Genomic DNA, 26,686 nt, shown 5'->3' with positions numbered 1-26,686 from the left:
AATATATATTAAGTATAATTTTTACTTAATACGTTGTGTAAGTTATAGTGTAGTAAAGTGATCCTTTTATAGATTGTCTTGACAATACAAGTCTCACACTTAAACAATGTGATATTCTTGTATTACACTACAACTTAAATAAAATATGCACCACCAAATTTTAAAACTACATAGTTTTTAAATTATAGTCATATTTATAAATTTAAATTTACAATTTGTATTTATTTTTATGTCTTGATATAGTTTTAAAATTCTTTTAATACATATCTTCTAATATATTTTTATGTTACGTTTTCAAATAATTTCGGGTTCTTTGTGTTTTGATTATCTGTTTTATAAAATCAACTTTCCGGTTTTGAAAGCTATTTTATTATTATTTATAAATAATATAAAAATATATAAATCCGAAGATTAATTTTTAAATTTCTCAAACTAACTATATGCCGGACATCATATTATAACATATGCACGTCCAGCTTGCTCCAAAAACGAAATGGGTATCCAACTTTCCAAGCTTGTGGGTGTATGAGAAGGACCCGCATGCAAAAGAACTTGTCATGCCCTAGTTTGATATATATGTATGTGTGTAATTATAAGAGAAGTGTTATAGTTATTATAAAGAGATTTTACAATATAAATTCATAAATTAATATAATTTCATATGATACGTTAGATTTATTTTATAATAATAATAATTTTTCAATCTGATGAATTATAATATTAATTTATAAATTTATTTTTATAAATTTTTTTTGTAATCAAAACATTTGTAAGTAGACCGTGTCACTCCTCCAAAGTGAAAGTAAAAGTCCATGAAAAATTGAAATGGCGTGATTAATGCATGCATGCAAGGTTAGGAACAGATCAAAATGGAGCCCTGTGTGTTGAGTCTATTCCGTACTGGATCCCTGTACCAAAAGCCATCAAGAAAACAAAAGTAAAAGAGGAAAAAAAACATCATACAAAGTGAAAGTAGAAGGAAGACATTGAAATGACACGGTTAATGCATGCAAAGGGGGGCCATGCTCACCACGTCGCTCGCTCAGTCCTCCAAATTGAAAGGGAAAGACAACGAAATGACACGGTTAATGCATGCAAGGTTAGGATTGCAGTTAATGTGCATGAGCGGTACTGCTGATGGATGCATGGTTTCTGGATCTTGCATTTGACCACTCTGTAGTTTACCCGGGTAACAATTACAAGGCCATGACTATTTACGATTAGTAAGAACTGTGAAGTGAAAGGGAAGGAGGTGAGGCGAGTCTTTAGCAGAGACAGGGGCAGAAGAAATATCGCAGCGAGAGAAGGACAGAGACAGAGACGGAGACAAATCAATCAATTTCTGTGAATAGAAACAGGTGCACGTGGATGACCTACCACACGTGCGCTCAATCATCATGTGGATACCCGTTTCCTCTCCCTCTGATAAGCACTATTTATTTATATTTTTTTTTCTCTCAGCACTATTTATTTATATTTAATTATATATTGGTTTTTTTACTTTATTTTTTTTTTTTTACCTTAGCGAAGACGTGGAGAACTAAAAAACAATGAAAAAGACATGTTTTATGGGAACGGTCGTCTTCTTGTGCAGAGCTGTGCAGATATTATTTTATGTATTCTTTTTGAAGTTGGCAACTGAGATTGTTGGTCTCAAGAATGCTGATTGGAGGTTTCGTTTCGATGATCAATCTATTTTAACTCATATTAATTTATTATTATAATTTTTTTAAATTTTAATATAAAATATAATAAATAATTTAATTTTTTTAAATTATAAAATAATAATAATATTAAAAAATAATATTCTAATAATATTTTATCATCTCAACTCAACTCAACATCCAAACTCAACCGCCATCTCCATAAATTCAACACCCTTTGAATTTTGACAGACAACGTATTAAGCTTAAATATATATATATTAAGAATAAATACATTTTATAACATAAAAAATTATAATATATATTCTTCTTGATAAATATATTTTTACACATTTTATCATATATATTTATATAAAAGTGTATAGTCTAAGTTATATAGAGTACTATAATAGTATAGTTAAATTCAATACTATACTAGTATGTATTAATTATTATAAAATAATGTACATATATTATAATATAAATAAACTGATAATTTTAGTACATGTAACTATCATATTATTACTAACATATATAATCAAATATATAAACAAATTAGACACTAATATAATAACATGGAATTAGATACTAAAATATGAAAATAAATTAAACACCACTACACTACTTATTGGCTAGTAGTTTAGTATAAAAATAAGTATAGTATAATAAGTTTATCTCACTAATTATACTATACTAAGTTAATCTCACTAATAACTAATAAGTTAGATATTAGTATAATTAGACAATTATGAATTAATAATTATTAATAATAAATACTAAATTCTAACAATTAAAATTAGTGTTAAAAAAAATTATAAAAATCATAAATTAAAAAAAAAAACTTATGGATAAAAGCAAACAAAGATCGGAAAACTTAGAAAAATTGGATAAAACTGGACCGAAACCAATAAAACTGGAAGTTTTGGTTTCATGATGAATCGGTCCTCCAATTCTCAAAATCGGTATATATCGAATCGGTTCTAAAATATGTCCAAAACTAGACTGAATTGAACGGATTGCACGCCTGGGCGTAATGGAAAAATCAATTAGCTATTTAATGGAAAAAATAAATTTGACATATAATATATATACCTTAGCTACAAAGAGATTAAATAAAAATAAATTTATAAAATAATGTAAATTGATACGGTATGTCAGATTATAAAGTTATTTTAATAATAAAATAAATTTAACAATTTACATAAAGCCACGTCACTTTATATGTTAACTTTCACGTAATCTCATTTATGATTAAAGTATTTTTCGACACATAATAATTAAGTCTTAATTGTATGTTTGATTGAGATCAAAATAACACAAAATCAATTGACTAATGAAAGTGTTTTATATCATATCATCATCAGTACAATTTTTTTAAATTCTAATATAAAATATAATAAATAATTCAACTTTTTAAATTTTTTAAATAATAATAATATTAAAAAATAATATTCTAATAATATTTTATTTAATTTTTAATTTTAAACTAAAACTACGTTATTTTATCTCCCTATCCAAACCGCAGCTAATATATCCACCAAGCCCAACAAAATTACTCGAGAGTGAATTTGGCTCAAACAACATCACAACGAATTGAAGAATAAGAATACGCTCAGAAAACAGAAAAATCAATCTTTCCACTACTGGGCTTATCAAGTTTATTTTTCTTTTTCTTTTTTTACATAGAAGTTTGGCAGTCAATTTCTATTATTTAAGTGATTATTTAATTATAAATAATAATTTTTATTATTTTTCTGTTAACTTTTTTTATTTTTTCGTTAAATTCGTTAAATCCTGTTTTATTAAAAGACCTTTAAAATCCTGAATTATTTGACATGTAATTCACTTATAGAATTTAATGAAGAATCTTGTTTTAACAAAAAGTCCTTAAGACTCTTAATCATTTGACGTGTAACTTCCTTGTAGAATTTAATGAATGATCATATTTTATAAAAAAAACTCTTAATAATCCCGTAATTAGATACTTTGTTGAAGTTTAGATTTTTTTTAATCTTATATTTTATCTTTCTTTAACTTTATATTTTCTTTTCTCAGATAAATAAGCTATTGATCTTTTTATTTTTATTTATTTAAATCATTATATTAGGTGCAATCTGAGACTAACGCACCTGAAAACGTTCCCTAATATATGTATATATAGTCATTTCTCGTGCAACAAAGTTACAAACTTAAGCAAAATAAATCGTCAAGGAAATTCAAATTATTGTCACAAAATATTTTCGTCTTATAAAAGACCGAGGCCCAACTCGCTTGCTACAGTTAAAAAAATGGCTATTTTGCACAGATAACAAGGGCTTGGTCTAATTTGTTTTTACAACATAGGTTTGGATAATAAATTGTAATAAAAATTAAAAATTAAAAATTAAATAAAATATTATTTTTTAAATATTATTATTATTTAAAAATTTAAAAAAATTAAATTATTTATTATATTTTATATAAAAATTTAAAATAATAATAAAATAAAATAAAATATTTTTACTATTTAAACAGAGTTTAATCTGTTTTTGCATTTTCAACTTTTTTGTAAATTATGTGTCACTAATAAACAAACACGTATAATGGATATGACTATATATATATAGAGAGAGAGAGAGAGAGAGAGAGAGAGAGAGGATCAATGATTAAGAGGTAGGAAATAATGCTGGGTGGAAGGAAGGGGTACCCAGAAAAAAGCACAAGAGAACAAAAAAGAGGCCCTCGTGCAACTACTAGATGTTTCAATTCAATGTACATCACAACTTTTATTTTTTATCATTATTGTGTTGATAATCAGGCCAAAAAAGCAAAAGGGCATGAGGTCGCTAGCTGCAAGCAGTGTGCGTGTGGGTAGACATTCCTCCAGCTAGTCCTCCTCAATCTCTTCTGCACTGCACCCCCCCCCCCGTGCATTTTTCTCTTCCAATCCCCCCTCTAAAACTCTCTCTCTCTCTCTCTCTCTCTTTCTCTCTCTCTCTCTCCACTTATATATATATATACACACACACCTGGCCTGCAGGCGTATGCATATATCCTAGCTATCTACTATCTATCTCTGTAGTTCCGTGCACCTCCTTTAATGTCCACCTAAGTCCTATCATTCACACATCCCTATCTCTTGTTCTCTTTGCCTTTCTCATTTTCTTCTCTCTCTTAATGTTCATATATGATCTGTCACTCGGTTTTCCTTTTTTTTGGAGTTTCTTGATCATCCTAATCACAGGTCGTCTCACTATGTCGGCAAAACCTAATTATATTATAATTACGTGCTTCTAGTACCTTAGTATTAAAGGGATGTTCCTGTTACTCCATTTTTCACTTCATAGAAAATGTGTATAAATTATTTTTCTGCTTTTATTTTCTTTTTTCTTTCCCAACATCTCACCAATTGCATCATTATACAAATCATGACTTGCTTCTTTTCCTTTGAAAATAGAGAACTGAAAATACAGTGAACTGCATCAAGAGTATTAATTAAGCAAGGGAAGCTTCTCACCATACTTTAATTAGCTAAAAACTTTATACTACATATATAAAGTAATCACTTCTGTATATTTTATTGATGTAATTAGTTAAAATAATTATTTTATATTAAAAAAGTGACATAATTAATCACATTAATAAAATATGCAAAGAATATAACAAAATCGTTGCATATAGAGTATTTATTTAATTACAGGCTTCATCATATGAAGAAAATCGCAAAAAAAAAATGATGGTAATTAGTTCTAATTATATTCGAAAGTGGAACTGCTATATCTTTTGAGTCAAATCGCTTTCTAAGGATATCTCCTCGTGGATCGAAGCCTTCCTTCAAGTCGCTATCCAATCCATCTTCTATTGCACCCCGAGACAAGCCATCAGCCTCGTGCAAAAGTCAAGAAACAAAATAAGAGTAGAAGAGATAAACAGAAATTAAAGGACAAACGCTGCCTTATTATACAATAATATTTAGCACAATTGATTAGACTGATGAACACGTACACCCTACTGTACGTACGGAGCCACCCATAGATTTGCATGGTGTATGTTCGCAATAACCCCATATGTACATAGTGACAATCCCGGAAGTCCAAATATAATTCAGTAATAAAATATGAAAAATATTTCATAAAATTACAAAAAAAAATAAATTTATAAATTAATTTGACATAATGTGGTACATATATTATAAAATTATCTTTATTATAAAAAAAATCTAACGAATTAAAAAAAAATTAAATCAATTTATAAATTTACTTTTATATAATTTTTTATATTTATAATGATTGAATAATTTAAATAGACTCAACTTGCGTTAATGCATAATTATTCATTACACTATTTTAAAAAAAAAAGCTAAAGATCTTTGATTTTCAAGATTTGATTTTGAAGTTAAGTTATTTTCAAGTCAGTGTATAGAACACTTTATATATTCTATACATCAATTTGAGAATATATTTCTTCTTTGAAGTTTATCGTTGCTGCAAGCTAAATGTTCAATTGCCTTTCCCTGGCATGATTGGCATGCATATAACCTCTTCCATGTGTTTTTATAGTCTGGGGCGATTGCTATATATTGATATCTTGGCACCTAGCGCTAGGCTAGGATTTCTTAAGATCATACGAAAAAAGATTTGTTCCTAAGTTTAATTTTATTCAAATGGAGGGTACTACTTTTAAATGGTAGAAAAATAGACATTTTAAACATCATTAAATTAATAATTATAAATGCAGTAAAATATATTTAGTAAGTTTCTTTTAGAACATTCACATTAGTTTATGCATCTGCATATGTAAATTCATATTTGCATAATATAAACTTAAATTTCTCTACATTGGATTATGCATCTCCAAATATTTGCGTAGTTATGAACAATAACTATACAAATTTGGAGATCTACTGTTCATTCCATAAAACATATTTTACTAATTCTCTCTCTCTCTCTCTCTCTCTAGCCCCCAATGGGATTATTTTCATCTCGAATGTATACACTTCTCCCCCACACGGATTTCTCTTCCCCATCCCTCTCTCGACTCGAACAACCCCATCGGAATCAAACCCGTGCACCTCTCTCTCACAATGAAATCAAGGGCTCACAATGAAATTAGGTATGATTTTCTCCCTATGTTTCCCCCGTCCATTCCAGTCGCAAAAACCCTAACTCTTACGTCCCCATCCACCCTTTGATTCCCTAACTCTTGTAAAGATCTTATAGTCACATGCTATATATAACCCCCAATGTCTTTTAAATCCAAATATTTGGTTGTTGCAGACACTCCTCATTGAGTTGAGCGAAGAAATGAGAGATGAGAGGTATGTTTCATTTTTTTGTTTAAAATTTTTGTTTTCATTTCTATTTACGTTTTGATTTGGTGCTTTTTCATGTTTTTCTAAACTTCTAGGTTGTCTCCTCGTCCTTCTCTTTTGAATTCTTTAACAGTTAGGGTTTTGAATCAAGAAGGCACGTGTTTAATTTTTTGTTGTATGATCTCATAATATTACTGTTTTGAATATTTTTTGGATCGTTCTTTTGTGATGTAGTTGATTTTTCCTAGATGACCTGTAATGGTTTTTGTAATACTTGCCAGGAAATTTGCGGCTAAGTGTCCTTGATCCATGAGCAATTCCCTTGCTTAATCTGAATTTTGTAAACAAGATTTTATGGGCTGTTTTGCATTGGTCATGTTTTGCATAATATCATGTATATGGCCTTGTTTTGACTCAAAACATGTATGAGTCCCAAGATTTTAATTACATGTTGGCTTTGCTTTACCTCAAAACATTTATATATATGAGTTTAATAATTTTTGTAAACATGTTGGCCCTATTTTGCTTAATATGTATTGTTTTAGTAACATTTTGTCCTTCAATATTTTGTTGAATGGTGAATGCTTAATTGATGAGGATCCATTCTTTACCACACTATTGGAAATTGGTGAAGGTGGTATTAACAACCCAGTTATGAATGCTGCTTTCGTTGATGTTCAAGCGACACAACCCAACGGGAGAAAAGGCCGTATCTAAACAAAAATTTCAGTGGGGTGTGTTATTTACTGTTGAGGAAGATACTCTCCTCATTGCAGCTTGGCTTAACGTTAGCATGGATTCCAAACGAGGGACTGACCAAACCTCTACACAATTGTGGTGTAGAATTTATGATTACTACTCCATCTATAAAAAACCTAACGGTAAAGAATGATATGTACCTTCTTTGACCAATCAGTGGTCAACCATTTAAAAATGTGTCAATAAATTTTGTGTTTCAATGGCCCAAGTTGAAAGAATGCATCCAAGCGGTGTAACCGATCTAGATAAGGTACAATCGTTTAAAAAAATTGTTACATTTAAAAATTGCTATTGTTCTAATTACTAATAATTTATCCCACTGATTGTTCCACTATTTTATAGATTGATAAGGCAAAATTTTTGTACTGAGAGACCCAAAAAGCCAACTTCACCATGGATCGTTATTGGAATCTTTTGAGGCACCAACTGAAATGACAAACACACATGGAGAGCATAAGAAAAAGAGACAATGTATCATGTTCTGGTAGTACTCCAAACTCAATACGATTAGGAGAAGAGATAGAAAATGTGCCCATGGAGTGTGAGAGACCTTTGGGCAAAAAAGCTGAAAAAGAAAGAGAGAAAAAAAGAAAAGGTAGGGAAAGAGAAGATAATGAATTTAGTGACGCCTTAAGGAAACTGACACATGATAGGAAGATTCATATGTTGGAGAGAAAAAAATCAATAATAAGGTTAGACAATTACAATTCCGAGTTACTGGTTGTTAAGAAGATAAAGGTTGAAATCGAAATTAAGGCTCAAGAAGAAATATCTATAATATTAGCTCAAAAGAAGAGGAAAACTGATATGAAAATTATGAAATTGGATATTGGTTCCATGAATTCTGTGCAACAACAGTATTTTCATAATCTTCAAATGGAAATAATTGAGAAACAAAGGAATAAGATCACTCGTATATAGTTATATGCTTTGTTTTATGCAGTTTTTGATAAAAAAAAATTTACTGTGATGACATGTTTTGGGTATTGTTGTACTGCTGGTTGCTATGAAATGGAAATCATTTTTTATACCTCTATATGAAACTGTATTTTATTGGTGGTTGGTGGTTGGTGGCGGGTGGGTACCAATCGATTGGGTGAATTTTGTTGTTGGTGGGGTTTGGTTTTTCTTGCTGCTTGCTGGTGGTGGAGCCGCATGAGGACCTAATGCTAATGCTGGTTTTTGTTGCTGCTTGTTGGTGGTGGAGCCGCTGGAGGACTTGTTGGTGGTTGCTGGATATTGTTGTTGCTTTACTCCTTGGCGGCCTCATCTTTAAGTGAAATGTCATTGGTTGCTACTTTGGTGTATTCTAGACTGTTTACATTCTATATTGTTGCTAAAAATTTGTATTGTAATGAATTTGTATCAAAATCAACTTTTTAGAACTTGAATCAAGTTGATTTTGATACATAGAATTTGTATTAAGTTGACATTACAAATTGTTTTGAGCACATAATTATGAAGTTGACATTAGTCACATGTAAGTTTTGAGTACATGTTAATATGTGCTGTTTATGAGCACATGAGATTCATTTTTTATGTATATAAATTTGATGTATTTTGATGTTAATACATGTACGGGGTGCTAATGGAATTTCTTTGGGTGCTAATTGCAAACTCTATAAAAAAAATTAGGCAAAAAATTTATAATAATATTTTATTATTATTTCACCTCAAATATGTATAAGTCAATGTGGGAGTTTTGCTTGAATGGCAAAGTGGATATTCAAAAGAGGTGATTTTGCATGCATCTACATATTTTCTCTCTCTCTCGACACCATCGAAAACAAGCACTCTCTCAAAACATTTATTTTTCCTTGCTCTCTCTCTCTCGACACTAATGTAAAAAAATCCGAAAATAAAATTTAGGAAAACAATAATAATAATAATATTTTAGTATTATTTGACTCAAATATGCATAATTCAATGTGAGAGCTTTTTTTTATATGCAAAATCAATCTTTAAACGATATGATTTTGCATATGCATATAGAAAAATCAATGCTAGTACTGTTAGGTGAAGCTTTCAAATTCAAACAAAATCTTAAAAGAGACATTTTTCTTGATCTCAAGATACTAATGACAATGTGAACTAGCCAATGAGCTGTGTTGGGGAATGCGGCCTTGTTTGGATACAGAGATGGTTTCATCTCATCGCATCATTACAACTTTTCTAAATTTTCACACAAAATATAATAAACAATTCAACTTTTTCAAATTCCAAAATAATAATAATATCAAAAAAAAATATTCTAACACTATTTTATTCAACTCATCTAAAATCATCCTATCTCATCTCACTATCCAAATGTTAATATATATTACTTTATCCAGCAAAGACGATCCTTCGTACCATTGGGATGATAATATGTGATACGACCCGTTAACCCAATATGAACACAACACGATAAAGTGGATTTGAGTTTGGTTAAAACGGGTTGGGATCAAAATGGGTTGACCTGTTAAGACATGATTACTTAACGAGTTATTAATAGGTCAATCCGTTATGATCCGTTAAGTAAGTTATGTTGTGAAAAAACGTTATGCAAAGCACACACACTAATGATGGCAAATAAAGTAAAAGCAACACAATCAATAACACGACACACAATATACGTAGTTCGGCAAATTGCCTATGTCCACAGAGCTGTATAAATCTTATTATTCAGAAGAGATTACAATTACTCAATTTCAACTCACACTCTTTAGGACTTTTTGCCCTCTCACACAATATGCACTCACTAGACAATTATTCTCTCTAAAAAATATGCTTAAGACCATCTAACACAAGTCTAATATGACATATATATAGTGAGTGGCGCTGGAAACCCTAATCTGAAAAAAATTGCGTACTTCGCTCGAGCGGAGTATCGAGCGCAACTCGAGCGAACAACCAAATGAGCATTGGCTTAAGCGGAGTGTCGAGCGAACACTAGAGTTTGTATCTACCTTGAGTGGAGTGTCGAGCGGGACTCGAGCGAACTCTCTCTGACTTGCATTTGCTCAAGTGGTCTGTCGAGCGATGTCGAGTGAACCTTGGCTCGAGCCAACAGTTGAACCAACAGTCGAATCAACTTTAGCAAACACTTTTTCAGGTCCAAAACCATTCTCCACATATACCCCAACAAGTTAAATTTACTTTTATATCATATTTAGGATTATAACATTAATATTTTACAATGTGTGTTTATCATATTTGGGATTGTAACTTTAATATTATTACAATGTATGTTTATCATATTTGTGTAATTGTGTGTTTATCATATTTGGTACTGTTGAAATTTTAATGTCGGTATTTTTATTGTTTGGATTATAATTTTAGCTTTGTAATTAGTTTTTTTATTTATTTTGTATTAATATTGTTCATATTTTAATATTTATATAAAATCAATCAAGTCAAATGGATTTAAAAGGTCTGTTCAATCCATTAACGTAAACGGGTTGAAACGGGTCGTATCGTGTCAATTTATTTCGTATTCAGTAACGGGTCAAAACGTGTCGTGTCGTGTCGTGTTAATCCGTTATCTTAATGGGTCATGCTAGGATTTGAGATTTTGACACGAAATTCTTAACGGGTCATGTTTAGATTGACCTATTAAATATAATATACATGTCTTGATACGATACGATACGAACAGGACTTGAGACCCGTGCGTACCAACACCAATAAACTACCTTTCGTTTTGGCAATGAAGTTCGTACCACACTTGATCTTTGAAACAAGTTTATAGAATTATTTAATAACATTGAAACTATATGGTGTAGTGATGTCAAAAAAAAAAAAACTAGATGGTATGCAAAGAATTTTCTTTTGGGCAGTAAAGTAGAAAATACTGTTTCTTCTAATTACTTCATGTGTAAAATCTAAAGAGAAGAAAAACCTTTCATGAGTCCCTTGGACCCTTAGTCTAGACTCTAGATACTGTTCCATCTTGTCAAGGAAAACATCAGTGTCAAATTTGCCATCTAATACGAAGTTTTACACATGCGTATGTGGATTGGCACAAGGGCTATTTAATTGAGATTTTACATAGGCTCTTATGGTATTCCATGTCCTTTGAAAGTCTCCCATGCACATAAACTGCCAAAAAGTCAATTGCACAGTCTTATGGTTTTGTAGGAACCACTGTACTCAGCATCAAACTGCTACAAGCTGGGCCAGTCCAAGTTTCAAACTTGCAGTTAAAATGTAACCAAGAAACCTCTCTCTCTCTCTCTCTCTTCACTTATTCACATGGTAGCCTTGTTGTTTTGTAATTCCAAGTTCCATGAGCCAGATCTTGTTGACAGACATGTGCAGCACTGGGGCTAGGACTGCCTTTTCTTTTAGGTCCAATTGGGTGTTGTGCATGTGCCTCCTCACATACATACATATAGATATATGCTCTTCAACTCATTATTTAGAGCCTTTCTCCAGGTTTTCATACCATAGTAAAATATATTAAATCCAAATCATTTTCTTGAAAACACCAGCTGCATCATAAAGAATTTTGGAGGTTACAGCATCTCACAAATTTAGCTACCAGCATCCTTCCAAAAAGAAACACCCTGTATCTTCTCTTTCCACAAATATATTTGGGAGTTTGCCGGTTGATTGAAAATAATTTCAACTCCATGCTCAGTCTATTTGCATGTTTAGTTAAAAACTTCCAAAAGAAATATAAATACATAGGAATTTTGTATTTAATTCTCTGAATGTGCTTTATTACTTTGACTCTGAGGTCTTAGAATAGGGTCCCTCCTTGTAAGGTGCATGATTTGGAGAATGTGGCCTCTCTCTCTCTATCCCTCCCCTCCCCCATTAGTGAGACCCATTATAAATATGTATACTTCTGGCTTACTGAAACTATAGAAGCCCATAACATTGGCAGTTCTTTGTGTAGTGCCGGTGGAGCTTCTTGAGAGCATCAATGGCTGTTTTAATGTTGGTTATTGGGATGGCCTTGGTGCTCTGTTTCTGCTCTGCTTTGCTGAGGTGGAATGAGGTGAGGTACAGGAAGAAAGGTTTGCCTCCAGGTACAATGGGTTGGCCGGTATTTGGGGAGACAACGGAATTTCTAAAACAAGGACCAAACTTCATGAAAAACCAGAGAGCAAGGTGATTCTTTATCTTCACTTGGGTTTTCTTCTTAGGTGGATGTTTACAGGGTATCTCTGTTTTTATATTGCATTAGTGGACAGGAAAGCTTTTGGTTTACTTAATTTTCAGTACTTTTTACCCTTGGTTCTCTTGCCGGTTACTGGTGCTTACCCAAGTGGTTTAATGATTAAAGCCTATCATCTGGACCACTTAATCCCTCCATATTTATTGGTATAATTGAGCTTTCGGGTTATTCTAGCTTCAAGTGGCTTGTGAATCTCTATAAGAGACTAGAGATCCCATGCTTCCATTTGTCTGAATGGTGGGTTGAAGAGCTTGCAAGACATAAATCAACCTATATCTTGTTTTCTGGGGTTTTCTGGTCTTTTGATAGTTGACTTCATCACTGATTATTCTTGTAAATCATATGTGTGGTCTTTTGAATGGCAGGTATGGGAGTTTTTTCAAGTCCCACATACTGGGCTGCCCTACCATTGTATCCATGGATCCAGAAATCAACAGGTACATCCTCATGAATGAGGCAAAAGGCCTTGTTCCTGGCTACCCACAGTCCATGCTGGATATCTTGGGGAAATGCAACATTGCAGCAGTTCATGGCTCCACCCACAAGTACATGAGAGGTGCACTGCTTGCCCTCATCAGCCCCACCATGATCAGAGACCAGCTTTTGCCAAAAATTGATGAATTCATGAGAAGCCACCTTAGCAGCTGGGATAACCAAATCATCAATATCCAAGAAAAGACCAAAGAGGTTCGAATCACAGCCACACTCCTAATTCATTGAGACATGAAGTTGTTACTTGTTCTTTTTCCATTTTAATGAACATTATCTCAACTATTTAATGCAGATGGCTCTTCTCTCATCCCTTAAGCAGATTGCCGGTATTGAATCCAGTTCAATATCCCAACCATTCATGACTGAGTTCTTTAAGCTAGTTTTAGGAACACTTTCATTGCCTATTGACCTTCCTGGAACAAATTATCGTCGCGGCTTCCAGGTAATTAATTGCTTAATAGTTCCTTCATATTCTTTACATAGTCGTTCATAGAAAATTCTAGTACAATGATAATTTACGTGCTTCACAATTTTTTCAGGCGAGGAAGAATATTGTAAGCATGTTGAGGCAGCTAATAGACGCAAGAAAAGCTTCACAGGAAACCCACCAAGATATGCTTGGTTGCCTCATGAGAAGTGATGAAAACAGATACCAACTTACCGATGAAGAAATAATAGATCAAATAATTACACTTCTGTATTCCGGTTATGAAACTGTTTCAACTACTTCCATGATGGCAGTCAAGTATCTCCATGATCATCCTAGAGTTCTTCAAGAACTCAGAGTAAGTGATAACATCTACTTTCAAAGGTTAATATTCTAGTACAGATGTCGTGCTTGTGGTGATGAAATAATCTTTAAAATCTGCAGAAAGAACATTTGGACATTCGAGCAAGGAAAAGGCCGGAGGATCCAATTGGATGGAATGACATCAAGTCGATGAAGTTTACGCGTGCGGTAAGAAAACTCGTGGCTTCCAGTACATTATCCGGTTTCTGAGTAAAATATGAAGAATAAAATTTCATTAGGTCTTCTCTTTCTCATGCAGGTCATCTATGAGACCTCAAGATTAGCAACAATTGTTAATGGAGTTTTGAGAAAAACCACAAAAGATATGGAACTGAACGGTGAGTGGAAATTAAGTTAAAAGCAACTTAAATGAACTGAAAAAACCAAAGTCAAAGCAAGTTTAATAAGATCTCCTTTTGTGATAGCTTCTGCGGTCTTTTTATGGGCTCAAGAAACAGTTCTTTGCAGCTACCATCTCTTTATTGGTACTTTAGCAATTAATAAGTCTGAAACATAGCATTACATGGCAATCTAGCCAGATCGATCCCTTCAACCACAAATTTTAACCATGTAAAGTGCATGCATGGGGTGAGTTCGATTAGTCAACATGTGATTTAGAAAGTGATGGATTATCCATCTCAGATTCACCTATAAGTGTCTATCATATCTACAGTTAAGCATCATGATGCAAATAACATTCACAAATAATAGCTATGAGAAAGTGTCACCTTAGTAAACCATTGATAGGTGAAGTGTCAATTTTTCAAACCACAAAAGGGTATTTTATCACTTTTTCACAAAGGCATGTGTCCTGTAAGAGAGAGCTAATACCATATTTTCTCTCCGTTTATTCAGGGTTTGTGATTCCAGAAGGATGGAGAATATATGTTTATACAAGAGAAATTAACTATGACCCTTTTTTATATCCTGATCCATTCACCTTTAATCCATGGAGATGGATGGTAAGCTACTGTTTAATGTTTACACTTTTCATTGTCTACCTTATGAATGTAGAAGTTTAAGGCAGCTATTGTACGAGGGATTGGAAATTATGTTCTGATTCCTGAATGACTAAACTACCTATGGTTGCAAAAAGCAGGATAAGAGCTTGGATTCTCAAAGCTACTTTTTTATATTTGGAGGGGGCAGCAGGCAGTGTCCTGGAAAAGAACTAGGAATAGCAGAAATTTCAACTTTCCTACACTACTTGGTAACTAGATACAGGTAAATAGTTGCCTACAAACTTAGTCATTCCCTTATTTTGGTCAGATGAAAACGGCAGTAAGAAAGTGAAAAACTTAACCTAATGTAGATTTCCCCTTCTTTTTGCAGATGGGAAGAGATAGGAGGAGATAGACTAATGAAATTTCCAAGAGTGGAAGCACCCAATGGACTACACATTAGGGTCTCATCTTACTAACTTCACATATGTATGTACAGAAGGAAGACAGTATATAGAAGGATATGATTGTACAATAATGTTCTAACAGGTTAGAAATTAAATGAAACTAAGACTTGAGGGTCCCCATTTCTTGGCTGATTTAAAACTTAATATTGCCATCAAATATGTAAATTATAATTAATAAATGAGATTTATTATGCATCAGCCATTATTTATTTTCACACCCTACACTTAAAATTTTTTCATAAAGTGTGAGGTGTTTTTCATAGGGTATGGGGGTATTTTTTATAGAGTGTTGGGGTGTGTGATGGTAAATAGTAGATGATGAGAAATTTTTCTATGTTTACCATCAACTGAAGCAACCAAAGTCTTCAACTGGCATAAAGAAATATTTGAACTTTTTAACTATTTTTATAACTGTAGTCATCTTTACTCAACAACTTGTTATATGCATCGCTTCGTTCTGGCCCAACTACGATTTTTATTCCCCTTTTATGACTTGGAATCAAAAGGCTGGTTTTAAGCTAACAGAAATTACAAAGGGATGGCAACAATGCACGTCAATCGATGAGTCTTTTTTGCTTTCTAGGATATATAGGTGAGAATTTCATTAACCAAAGAGCAAAACGCACAAGGTATAGGGGTGAAACTAGGAGGAATGAGCCCATCGAGATTGGGGTACGTACCTGCTACTTCTGCAGTGTGCTGGTGTAGCTATTGAGGGAGAAAAAGGTTCTGTAATATTCAAGCTCCTATAAACAAGCTAGCATGTTTCCAAATTCGTGCTGAGTAATTTAAAGCTGCGACTATGACCATTCAGAGTAGCTAAAAAAGCAGCACGATGGTTCTTCCAAAGAGGAAGCCCCAACGTTGGTAATTGGCAGGATCAAGGATTCCCAAAAAGATAAAAAGAAGTTGTTAAAGAATGTATTTACATTGTGGGAAATTGAGAAATTAGATAATAATTTCTTCTTAAAAGATAAAGTATTTCTACTAAAAAAGATAAACCATTATGTCCTATTCTTCTACTTTTAGACTGAAAATATATAAGATTGTCAATTATACGCCCCAATTAAGAATTTCGGATTCCATTCCTGTATATGAAGCTGGGTTGATGGGGCTGGATAGGAAACCCAAAAGCAGAATGAGGAGAGGCTCCTAGTTTCAGGCCATAAACTCAACTCGTCTGCCTTGTGTTAATGATACGAATCATACACGATGTGATGGAGTTTACAGTTCATGAATGAGGTTCATTTGGATTCTAAATTGATTGTATTTGGTGAGATTCATTTGCTTTGCCCTTGATTACGCACTGAAAAATGTCATGGAAAATGTCAAATTCTAATGCTCTCAAAGAGTTGCACATGTTGATGTCTCATACATGAAAGATCGTGGCTGCAAATGTTTTGGCCCTTTTGTCAATTCCACTAACCCATAATGCAAGAAGTTTAATTGGTTGGGTTGGGTTGTTCCTTCTAGTTCCGACATGACGTGCTTTCCTTTAGTAATTCTAAATACAATCTTGGAATGTACAGATACCTTATTTGAAAAAAAAAAAAATCTATTATTAAAAAAATAATTTTTTCATATATATTCTAAATTTAACTACTTTTTTTTAAAAAAAAATAATGTACGAGATTTGCACATTTTAAAATTACAAATATAATTTTTTGTTTCTTTTAACCCTACAGTTCTCCTTTTGCATTACACGATTGAAAAATACATTTTGTTAAGGGTAATGCTAGTGTACTGCCTAATTTTGACCGCTAAGTTTGCCCACTAGCACAAAATTTTTTTTCTTTGTATTTTTTTAACATATTTAAATATTTTTTAAAAATAAAAAAAATACACTAATACATTAATAGACACTTCTTTGATCAGTAAGTAAAAGAAAAAAAATTTAAAAAAAATTAATGTATGAACGGTTAAAATGAGAAGATAAAATGAGACGGCATAGTAATATTATTATTTTGTTAATAATTATTTAAAGCATATTCGAAAGCAACTTGTTTCTTCCTACAATTCTCTCTGAGCTTCAATTCCCATTTGACTGATCTTTTGTGTAGGTCCCGTTCCAACTCTGACATGGGAGCAACAAGCCCTTGTGTAGAGTATCATGTCATTTCTTTTGTGAATAAACCAATTAAACTTACCTATGTATTTTTTAGAAATCTTACGACTTTATTTTCAGTTTCTATTTTGCATAATTGAGTAAGAAATACCCCTGAAATAAGTGTATAAAGAAACTTGAATTGATTATGCTAGCAGTAGCAGAGCTATAAATATGTTGAATTTGAAATTGACTATGTACAACTTGACCTTGAATTGACTGTGTGCAGTGTGTTATTACCCAAATCTTGCATAAGAAAATGCCAAGCTTTTTACTTTAATAATTATTGATATGTTTAGCATTTGAGTCTAACATGCATATACATTATTGGATTAAGAGTTATTCTTTTTTATTAATTGGTGATCTTTCTTGATTGGATGGTGATCTTGTCCAATTAGTTAGTTGAATTGGACCATCTAATTATAAAAGAATAATGTTAGAAATTACATTTACACTATAATTATTTCACTATATAAAAATGTGTCGCTTTTATTCCTCTTTCATTATTTTTTATTTTTTTAATAAAAAAATACTACATTTAGTAATGGAGTGCGTAAATAATGTACAATTATTTTTAAAAACAATAAGATCTATTATTAAAAAATTAATTTTTTTATATGATATCGTATTTTTTTTATTTTTTTCAAAATGATTGAGAGGCGCTTACGCATTGTAAATATCATTTCTTTTTTTAATTATAAAGACAGAAATATTGAACGTTTTGCCCTTCTGATTAGGATTTGGATCACTAGAGAGAAAATCTCATTTCATGAGCAAGCAGGCAAATGTTAGTAACCCGTAACGATTACAAGCACGAAAAAAAGGGGAAATTTTTCATCTTTTAACTATGAAAGGAAAGATATGAGTTACAATCCCATAAGTCAATAATTTGTATAAAGTCCTTTCTTTGCAAGACTTCCCCAGTGATTAGGAATGAAGTGATGGAGCTGAAGAATCCATACATGAATGGAAGACATGTTGTGATTGGAAACATCAACTTCAGTTAGACACAAACTCTGGACCTGTCCCTCTCCGGCGCCTTTGGGTCTTTGCACCGACACCGGCAGCCTTTGAAAAAGTCCCAAAACCTTCCAAATCCAGACACGTCTCCCCCCAACCCTCCATTCGTGCCGATATCGCCGGCCTCGAACGTGCCACCACGTACTCCTTAACTTATATTCCCTCACAAACGCTCCGATCTCAACCTTCAAACCCACCCCATCACGCTCTCTGTTTCTCTGCCATGGCTACCGTTGAAGCTTCTTCGCATGCCCCAACGCCGTTGCTGAAAGATGAGCTTGACATTGTGATCCCCACCATCAGGAACTTGGACTTCCTTGAGATGTGGAGGCCATTCTTTGAGCCTTACCACCTCATCATCGTCCAAGATGGTGATCCTTCCAAGACCATCAACGTCCCTGATGGCTTCGATTACGAGCTCTATAACCGCAACGACATCAACAGGATTCTGGGTCCCAAAGCCTCCTGCATTTCCTTCAAGGACTCTGCTTGCCGCTGCTTTGGCTACATGGTGTCTAAGAAGAAGTATATTTTCACAATTGACGACGACTGCTTTGTAAGTTCTTTGATTTATGGTACTAATTAACTGGGTTTGGTTTTCTGGTATGAAGGTGCACATCTTGCACGGTTTTGGGTTGTGATTTTACGGTGTTGTTTGTTTCGCTTTTGTAGAAAATTTGTCTGGTTTGATTTCTGGGTGGTGTTAACTTTTTGAATCTGCTTGTTGCATTTTTATTCATTCGCATTTTGATGTGATACTATTCTGTTTGTGTAGCGTTAGCATGGATCTGATCCGCGTTAATATCAATTTAGCTCGAAATTTATGCTTTTGATCTGCAATTTTTGTTTTGAGCTTCACTAACGGACGGAAAGAGAGGATATTTGCATTTATAACTGAATAAATATGGATCCATAACAATAGTCCTTCTTGTAATCTAGGATATCAATATGCAAATCTGTAGCTATCTCTTTGTACATAAAGAGATTTTAAATACAATACAAACGCACATACGTTTGGTGGTGCGGTGCAATTCATCAAAACATTGATACCGTGATATGCAAGTCTTTTATTTTGAAAGAATTTGAATTCAAAATAGTTTAGTTCTGTGTTGACTGAGCACCACTGCCTGATATTTCATGCTATGCGGTTTGAATTGATTTGCTTGTCTTCTCAGTGTGAGAGTGATACATGTGACTAGGCATGTTTGGACACTTAGATGAGATGAAAATGTTGTGAATAGTAGTAAGATAGTTTGTGAATAATAGTGAGATAATTTGAGTTAATGTTTTATGGGATTTTGGGAAAGGAGAGAGAAAAAATTGTAAAAGAAAAATATATAAAATTTAAATATTGTTAAAATATAGTTTTTTAATATTATTTTTATTTGGAGATTTGAAAAAATTGATTTTTTTTTTTTTGAAAATTTGGGAAAATTATATTACGAATAGTTTGCAAAAGTTGATGATTAGTTTGAAAGTATTTGTGTTTGAGTGAAGTTTGAGAAGAAGATGAGATGAGAATTTTAGAATGAAAACTTTTTTCAAACGAGCCTTAGTGGTTCGTGTTAGTCTTAAGTATTTAAGGTTTTCTACCAATCTAAATTAAAGAAGCTATAAACTCATTAGACAGATCTTGTATTTTTATCACTGCCATGTGAGATTGGGAAGTACTTCTGTTCATGGATCTCTCTTGGTTTTGGCTCTGAACTATCAGACAGTTGTCAAGAATCTCATAAACGGAGTGGATTATAATACTTTTGGAATATCAGTGAGATGTAGCTGTCATGAGTGTTTTTATGATAAATTTTTTTTTCTTTGATCTACCAGTTCTTTCTTTTCTTTTCTTTTTATCTTTCTTGAATGATTATACCTGTTTGTGTTATTGCGTACTCCTGGAAAGTTGTTATGGTATGATTGTGTTTCTCAAGTTTCTTTGACATTTTTTAAAATCTATTAGTTTAGATTTAATCATTTGACTATTATTTTGAAACTGATCTCATGGACTTTTGTTGCATTCCAACATCAAGAGACGACTCCATGACTGTATTTTGAAACTAGACTAATTTTTCTATTGTGGTCCTTGACCTGGTTCCTGATAATGCTAGGATTGCTGTTTGATAAATTATTATGTCCAATGTGCTCTAGTTCAAATTATTTACAGTACCCCTACATGTTTTAATACCTATGGCATGCATTTTCCCAACTCATTGTTTGTTTAATTTTTAATTGGGTTTCTTCCGTGCCCCATATATTAACGGCTATTAGGAAATGCGATGTTGTGGAAATTTACTGACATGTAGGTCGCTAAAGATCCATCTGGAAAACTAATCAACGCACTTGAGCAGCACATCAAGAACATTCTCTCCCCATCCACCCCTCATTTTTTCAATACCCTATATGATCCATACCGCGACGGTGCAGATTTTGTTCGTGGATATCCTTTTAGTCTCCGTGAGGGAGTCAAAACTGCTGTTTCTCATGGCCTCTGGCTCAACATCCCAGATTATGATGCTCCTACACAGCTTGTGAAGCCTCTTGAGAGGAACACTAGGTTGGCATGCAGTTCATTCATTGACCTGAAAATTTTCAGTTTTTGATCACCTTTGTGGCAAAATCCCAAGTATTATAACTGATTTTGTTTTTATAGGTATGTGGATGCAGTTCTGACAATCCCAAAGGGTACCTTGTTCCCCATGTGTGGTATGAATTTAGCATTTGACCGTGAACTCATCGGCCCTGCAATGTACTTTGGTCTCATGGGAGATGGTCAGCCTATTGGACGTTACGATGATATGTGGGCAGGCTGGTGCACCAAGGTCTGCTCTCATAATTCTTTTTTTGTTCTCTCCATATTACTCGCAGTTTTACCTTCTATTTGTCATTTTCTTTTCTCCCCACAGCAGGGGGTAATGGTGAAGTGTTGGTAAAGGCCAGTACTATCTAGCTATTCTTCCTTCAAAATTAATGGATGATATCTGAATGATGATTGTGTAGGTGATATGCGACCATTTGGGATTGGGAGTCAAGACTGGTCTGCCTTATATATGGCACAGCAAAGCCAGCAATCCATTCGTGAATCTGAAGAAGGAGTACAAAGGCATATTCTGGCAGGAGGAGATCATCCCATTCTTCCAATCAGCGGTTCTCCCAAAAGACTGCACCTCTGTTCAGAAGTGCTACCTTGAATTGTCCAAGCAGGTTAAGGAAAAGCTTAGTCAGGTAGATCCTTACTTTGACAAGCTGGCAGACGCCATGGTTACATGGATTGAAGCTTGGGATGAACTAAACCCGGATGGAGCTAATTCAGCTAAACTACCCAATGGGAATGCTTAATATAAAATTTTGATTGATAGCGAATGCCACTATTTTATCATTAAGAGTTTATTTGAACTATCAGTAGTTGAGTCATTGTGATGTTTTTAATTTATCCTCTCTCTGACCCACTTGGATTTGAAGATTTGGTGTATGCATGGTGGGTGTAGTTTTATATTAACTTCATGCTAGAGCAATAAAATACTCCAGTACTTGATTTACCATTAATGTCTTCCTGGCCTGAATTCCTTTGCTATATTGACTTCTCTCTCAACAGTCCCATGAGAGGCAAATGCCAAAAGTTAGGCGGAACCCGGGGCTAATTTAATGTAAAATAAAAATAAAAAAATTATAAATGTAATTCCACAGTAAAAATTATAAGATCATAGCTATATATAAAACCATCTAATTTAAAGAACAGAGCTTTCATTCAAAATAAAAATCTAAAAGACACAACTGATTATATCAGGATTCGCATAAGTTGTTCCGGAATTACGATATGCTGCAGCATTGATCACAGCCGAACAGAATATTACTGCTGATGGAGTGGTGCGTTTAAGTACTGTAGCAGAGAAGTACTTGTGGAGGCCGCTCGGAAGTAGATGATCAGGAACGTCAGCAGGCAGTTCCTGCAAAATGCTCATGGAATAAAGATCACATAAATGCAAGATGGTTGTCATCTAGGAGGACATGAAAAGGTTGATACCATGTGAAAACAGGATTGATGAACGGATGAATGAAGCAAAGGGCCTTCCTTCTTTTATGTGAACCCATCAATAAAAGAAAGAACAAAAAAAAGGACTAAAAGACTTAAACTGTGGCCCATGCAGGTCTCGAACCTGCGACCTTCGCGTTATTAGCACGACGCTCTAACCAACTGAGCTAATAGGCCACGAGAGAAATTTGTCTTTAATATTTTATTTGATAACGGCGAGCAAAGTAGCTGGTTTTGGTGTTGCTCTCATGCGTCACCATTGGTGCTTCAAGAGTTGTTGCCTTTGTCTCTGCCTTCCAGCGTAGGTAATTCTCTGGCATTTTTCCCTTGATTTTCTGTTCAGTTCTTGTTTGAAACCCTGTGGCTGTAACATACCTTATATCCTCAAGATTACTAACACGAGAGAGTATGAATTGTGAATCGGCATAATATTATAGATTTTGATATTATACGAAATCACCAATTATCTCCTTTAATAAAAAGATTAAATTTTATTATTTCAATATTTAATTAACAATATTTTAACTTTTTTTCATATCTAGCACTTGTGATTGAAATCGTTTTCCCCTTCTGTTTTACTTCGTTTGGTTCCTTAACTACTCTCAACTCATCTCAACTCATCATTACAACTTTTTCAAATCTCAATACAAAATATAATAAACAATTCAATTTTTTCAAATTTTAAAATAATAATAATATTAAAAAATAATATTCTACCAATATTTTATCATCTCAACTCAACTCAACTCAACTCACTTCAACATCCAAACACAACCTTATTGTGCTTGTCGATTGGAGGAATGCTTTGACTTGATATTGGTAGTATTCAAGGGTGTAAAAAAAAACTGGTAAACTAGACAGGACAAGACCAAATCGATACCAAGTTTGGTTCAATTTGGTACCGGTTTTTAGGGGTGTAAACTCAAACCGGAAAACCGGACCGGACCGGACCGAACCGGACCGGTTTTACCGGTTTTGAACCGGTCCGGTCCGGAACCGGTTTTTAAAACGTAAAAACCGGCCGGTTCCGGTCCGGTTCCGGTTCCGGAATTTTTTGGACCGGACCGGACCGGACCGGTTGATTAAAAAAAATAAAAAATAATATTTTTATATATAAGTTTTATACAAAATATTTTATATATATTAAATATTAATATATATAAGTTTTATATATAATGTATAATTATAAATTTTTATGTGAAATTTTATATATAACATATATATTCATATATGAAATAATTTCTTATTATAATTTATAAATTATTACATAAAATGTTAATACTAAATCACTAAAAGTTTATAACTAATACTAATATATAACTTATAACTATACCAATAGTCTAATATTAATACTATTATATAGTCTAATATATTAATAAAAGTATAAAACAGTTTTTTTTAAATCAAATTTTTTTTTTTTATAAACAAATTTTTAATGACAAATTGTGAAATTTATATTTTTAAAAAACCGGAAAACCGGACCGGACCGGACCGGAAACCGGTAAAACCGGAAGTACCGGTTTAGGAGGGTAACCGGTGCGTAATCGGTTTTGAAAAATATAAAACCGGTACATACCGGTTCGGTCCTAGATTTTATCCAAAACCGGACCGGACCGGACCGGTTACACCCCTACCGGTTTTATTTTTTTTAAAACAGAGTCAAAATCGATCTGGTTCCTATTTTTCTTTTTCTAAAATCAGATCGGACCGAACTGAACCGGTTTATATATTATAATATTTTATATTATATATAATTTTTATATATAATATATAATTATATATAAAATAGTTTTGTATTATATTATAAATTACTAACTAATATAATATTAAGTTTTAAAATCTTATATCACAATAGTCTATTGTATTAATAGTTATACTAATATTATATCATTATATTATATATTATAATATATCACTATAGTATTATATACTATTATATAGTATATCATATATAATATATATAGTATATTAAAAGCGAAAAACCGGACCGAACTGGACCGGAACCGGTAAAACCGGAAGTATCGGTTTAGGGAAGTAACCGGTGCGGAATCGGTTCTTGAAAATGCAAAACCGGTGTGTACCGATTTGGTCCCAAATTTTGTCTAAAACCGAATCAAACCGGACCGGTTACACCCCTTATAATGATTTACATATTTGTATCTTGTCTTTAATTAGTTATTTTAGAACGACAGTGTCGTCCACACTCTAATGATACTTGCATTACTAAATTTCAATAAATTCTTGGTTCTTGGTCGCTACTCAGATATGTTATTCTCTTTATAAATCAAAAGCAATATATGTTTTGCTTATTTGCTTTGCCAGCTCACGGTCTTCCTTTTCTCCTTTTGGACGCCTTGATGGAACTGTGCCTCGAGAGTCCTATGGAGTATAAAGTCAGATTAAACATAGGACTTCTGTTTTAATATCATGTTAAATTACTATTTATCTCAAAAGTTTAACTTGATGGAAAAGAATAAAAATTTAATTATTTAAATCATATCCCAAAAAATGTGTCCAAGCCTCCATAGACACTATTTCTAGTACTTTCATCTGAAATACACGACTGATGCCAAGGGGTGAATTGGCCCACCGCCAACCACAAGAGACAAATACCTGGCCGGGCTAGGGTGATTGCAAGAGCTAGGGAGAGGGAGATTGTGATGGCAATCAGATGAGACTTTAAAACAGAGGAAAGAGACTGAGACGCGAGGGGGGAGGGGGGAGGGGGGAGGGGGAGGGTTTTACGCCCGCCACCCAACGCTAGCAAATATGGGTGTTTCCATGTGGTTTGTGTTGAAGTCCCTGCCCAAGCAGTCATTAATTGATGCTCAACCCTCAGCGCCCAACAGTTGCCTATTGAATGCAACAATTTAATGCATTCATACATAAGGCGTTCGCCTATAAATTGAAGCTTCATGCAAGAGTTTCAGATACACACCAAGGAAGAAGAGAAAAGAGAGAGAGCCCGGAGGGCTCTGAGAGAAAAGAAGAGAGTTGACTTGAGTGGAGTGTGATCCTCATCCTCTGTAATATTTTCTTATGTTTCACTGTTTATTAGTGAAGTTTTTTTATGTGGATGAAGGCAGTTGCCGAACTACGTTAAATTCTTGGTGTCACTGAGTGCGTGAGTGTGCTCTTTTATTACTGCTTTTATTCCTTCCACTATGTTGATTTTCCCAACAAGTGATATCAGAGCGATTGTTGGGAGGAGTTTTTTTTTACAGAAAACTCGTTTTTAGTGCAATGATCAATTTAAAGATTTGAGCATAACATTGTGTTCGTCTCATTGAGACAAGAAAATCGGTGAAAACTAAAGGCTGAAAGGATGCTAAACGCACCCACACGCGCCACCTGAAGGTCGGAGAGTGAAGCCCACTCTCGACACGCGCCCTGGAGAGGACAGAGCACGTGAAACACATGCGAACCACGAGCCGCAAGCGCTAAAGAGAAGTCCTTGCGCGTGAAGTCCACTCGCCTCACGTGTTCCTGACTTTAGAAGGCGTGTGAGTCACACGCGCCTAGGCGTTTTTCGTGTTGCACACGATGCACGCGCGACAGAATTTCTGTTTTGGTTCTTTTGCTAAATCATTGGGCTATTTAAGTCTGATTTTGACCAAACAAGGCTCGTTTCCAACAAAATCAGGCGTTCCGAACACAAAGGTATTGTCGTTTTCCGATATTCCACCTCGAAGATCTTGTACTTGCATTTTGTATTTAGAATCAGTCTAAATCCATGGATGATTCAGCATCAAGCACCATGATAAAGTTGACTACCTCAAACTACAGTCTTTGGAGACCTTGGATGGAGGATCTCTTGAACTGTAAATACCTGTCTGACCCCTTGGAAGATGAAGAGAATAAGTCAGATGAAGTTACGGATCAAGTGTGAAAAAAGATGCACAAAAAGACTATCGGTCAGATCTGGCAATGGATCGACCATAGTGTCTTTCACCATGTGGCCTAGTAGACAGATGCATATAATCTCTGAA

The 26,686-nt window shown here is 33.6% G+C and overlaps 2 protein-coding genes and 1 non-coding gene across 3 annotated transcripts; 2 read left to right on the top strand and 1 right to left on the bottom strand.

The window, feature by feature from the left end:
• Window positions 1–12,538: 12,538 nt before the first annotated feature.
• LOC108989489 (cytochrome P450 85A) lies at window positions 12,539–15,744 on the top strand. The gene is made up of 9 exons (XM_018963115.2): window positions 12,539–12,789; window positions 13,222–13,543; window positions 13,641–13,790; window positions 13,888–14,133; window positions 14,220–14,306; window positions 14,398–14,476; window positions 14,994–15,100; window positions 15,238–15,362; window positions 15,471–15,744. Exons 1-9 carry the CDS (start codon window positions 12,602–12,604, stop codon window positions 15,556–15,558), a joined length of 1,392 nt encoding a protein of 463 aa, XP_018818660.1. The 5' UTR covers window positions 12,539–12,601; the 3' UTR covers window positions 15,559–15,744.
• Window positions 15,745–18,443: 2,699 nt separating this feature from the next.
• LOC108989488 (probable UDP-arabinopyranose mutase 2) lies at window positions 18,444–22,210 on the top strand. The gene is made up of 4 exons (XM_018963114.2): window positions 18,444–19,226; window positions 20,971–21,221; window positions 21,318–21,486; window positions 21,665–22,210. Exons 1-4 carry the CDS (start codon window positions 18,894–18,896, stop codon window positions 22,001–22,003), a joined length of 1,092 nt encoding a protein of 363 aa, XP_018818659.1. The 5' UTR covers window positions 18,444–18,893; the 3' UTR covers window positions 22,004–22,210.
• A 590-nt stretch (window positions 22,211–22,800) lies between these two features.
• TRNAI-AAU lies at window positions 22,801–22,874 on the bottom strand. Its single transcript has one exon. It is a non-coding gene; the product is annotated as a tRNA-Ile (tRNA).
• Between the last annotated feature and the right edge of the window lie 3,812 nt (window positions 22,875–26,686).

The sequence above is a fragment of the Juglans regia genome, chromosome 10, assembly GCF_001411555.2.
Source record: "Juglans regia cultivar Chandler chromosome 10, Walnut 2.0, whole genome shotgun sequence".
NCBI lineage: Eukaryota > Viridiplantae > Streptophyta > Magnoliopsida > Fagales > Juglandaceae > Juglans > Juglans regia.
This window is presented reverse-complemented; position numbering and strand designations above follow the sequence as displayed.

Bases quoted from the DNA above. Each gene is read 5' to 3' on its own strand.
- LOC108989489 (XM_018963115.2), top strand. From the start codon at position 12,602: ATGGCTGTTTTAATGTTGGTTATTGGGATGGCCTTGGTGCTCTGTTTC. The intron at 12,790-13,221 runs GTGATTCTTTAT...TTTGAATGGCAG, and splicing joins ATGAAAAACCAGAGAGCAAG to GTATGGGAGTTTTTTCAAGT. The intron at 13,544-13,640 runs GTTCGAATCACA...TATTTAATGCAG, and splicing joins TCCAAGAAAAGACCAAAGAG to ATGGCTCTTCTCTCATCCCT.
- LOC108989488 (XM_018963114.2), top strand. From the start codon at position 18,894: ATGGCTACCGTTGAAGCTTCTTCGCATGCCCCAACGCCGTTGCTGAAA. The intron at 19,227-20,970 runs GTAAGTTCTTTG...ACTGACATGTAG, and splicing joins CAATTGACGACGACTGCTTT to GTCGCTAAAGATCCATCTGG. The intron at 21,487-21,664 runs GTCTGCTCTCAT...ATGATTGTGTAG, and splicing joins GGGCAGGCTGGTGCACCAAG to GTGATATGCGACCATTTGGG.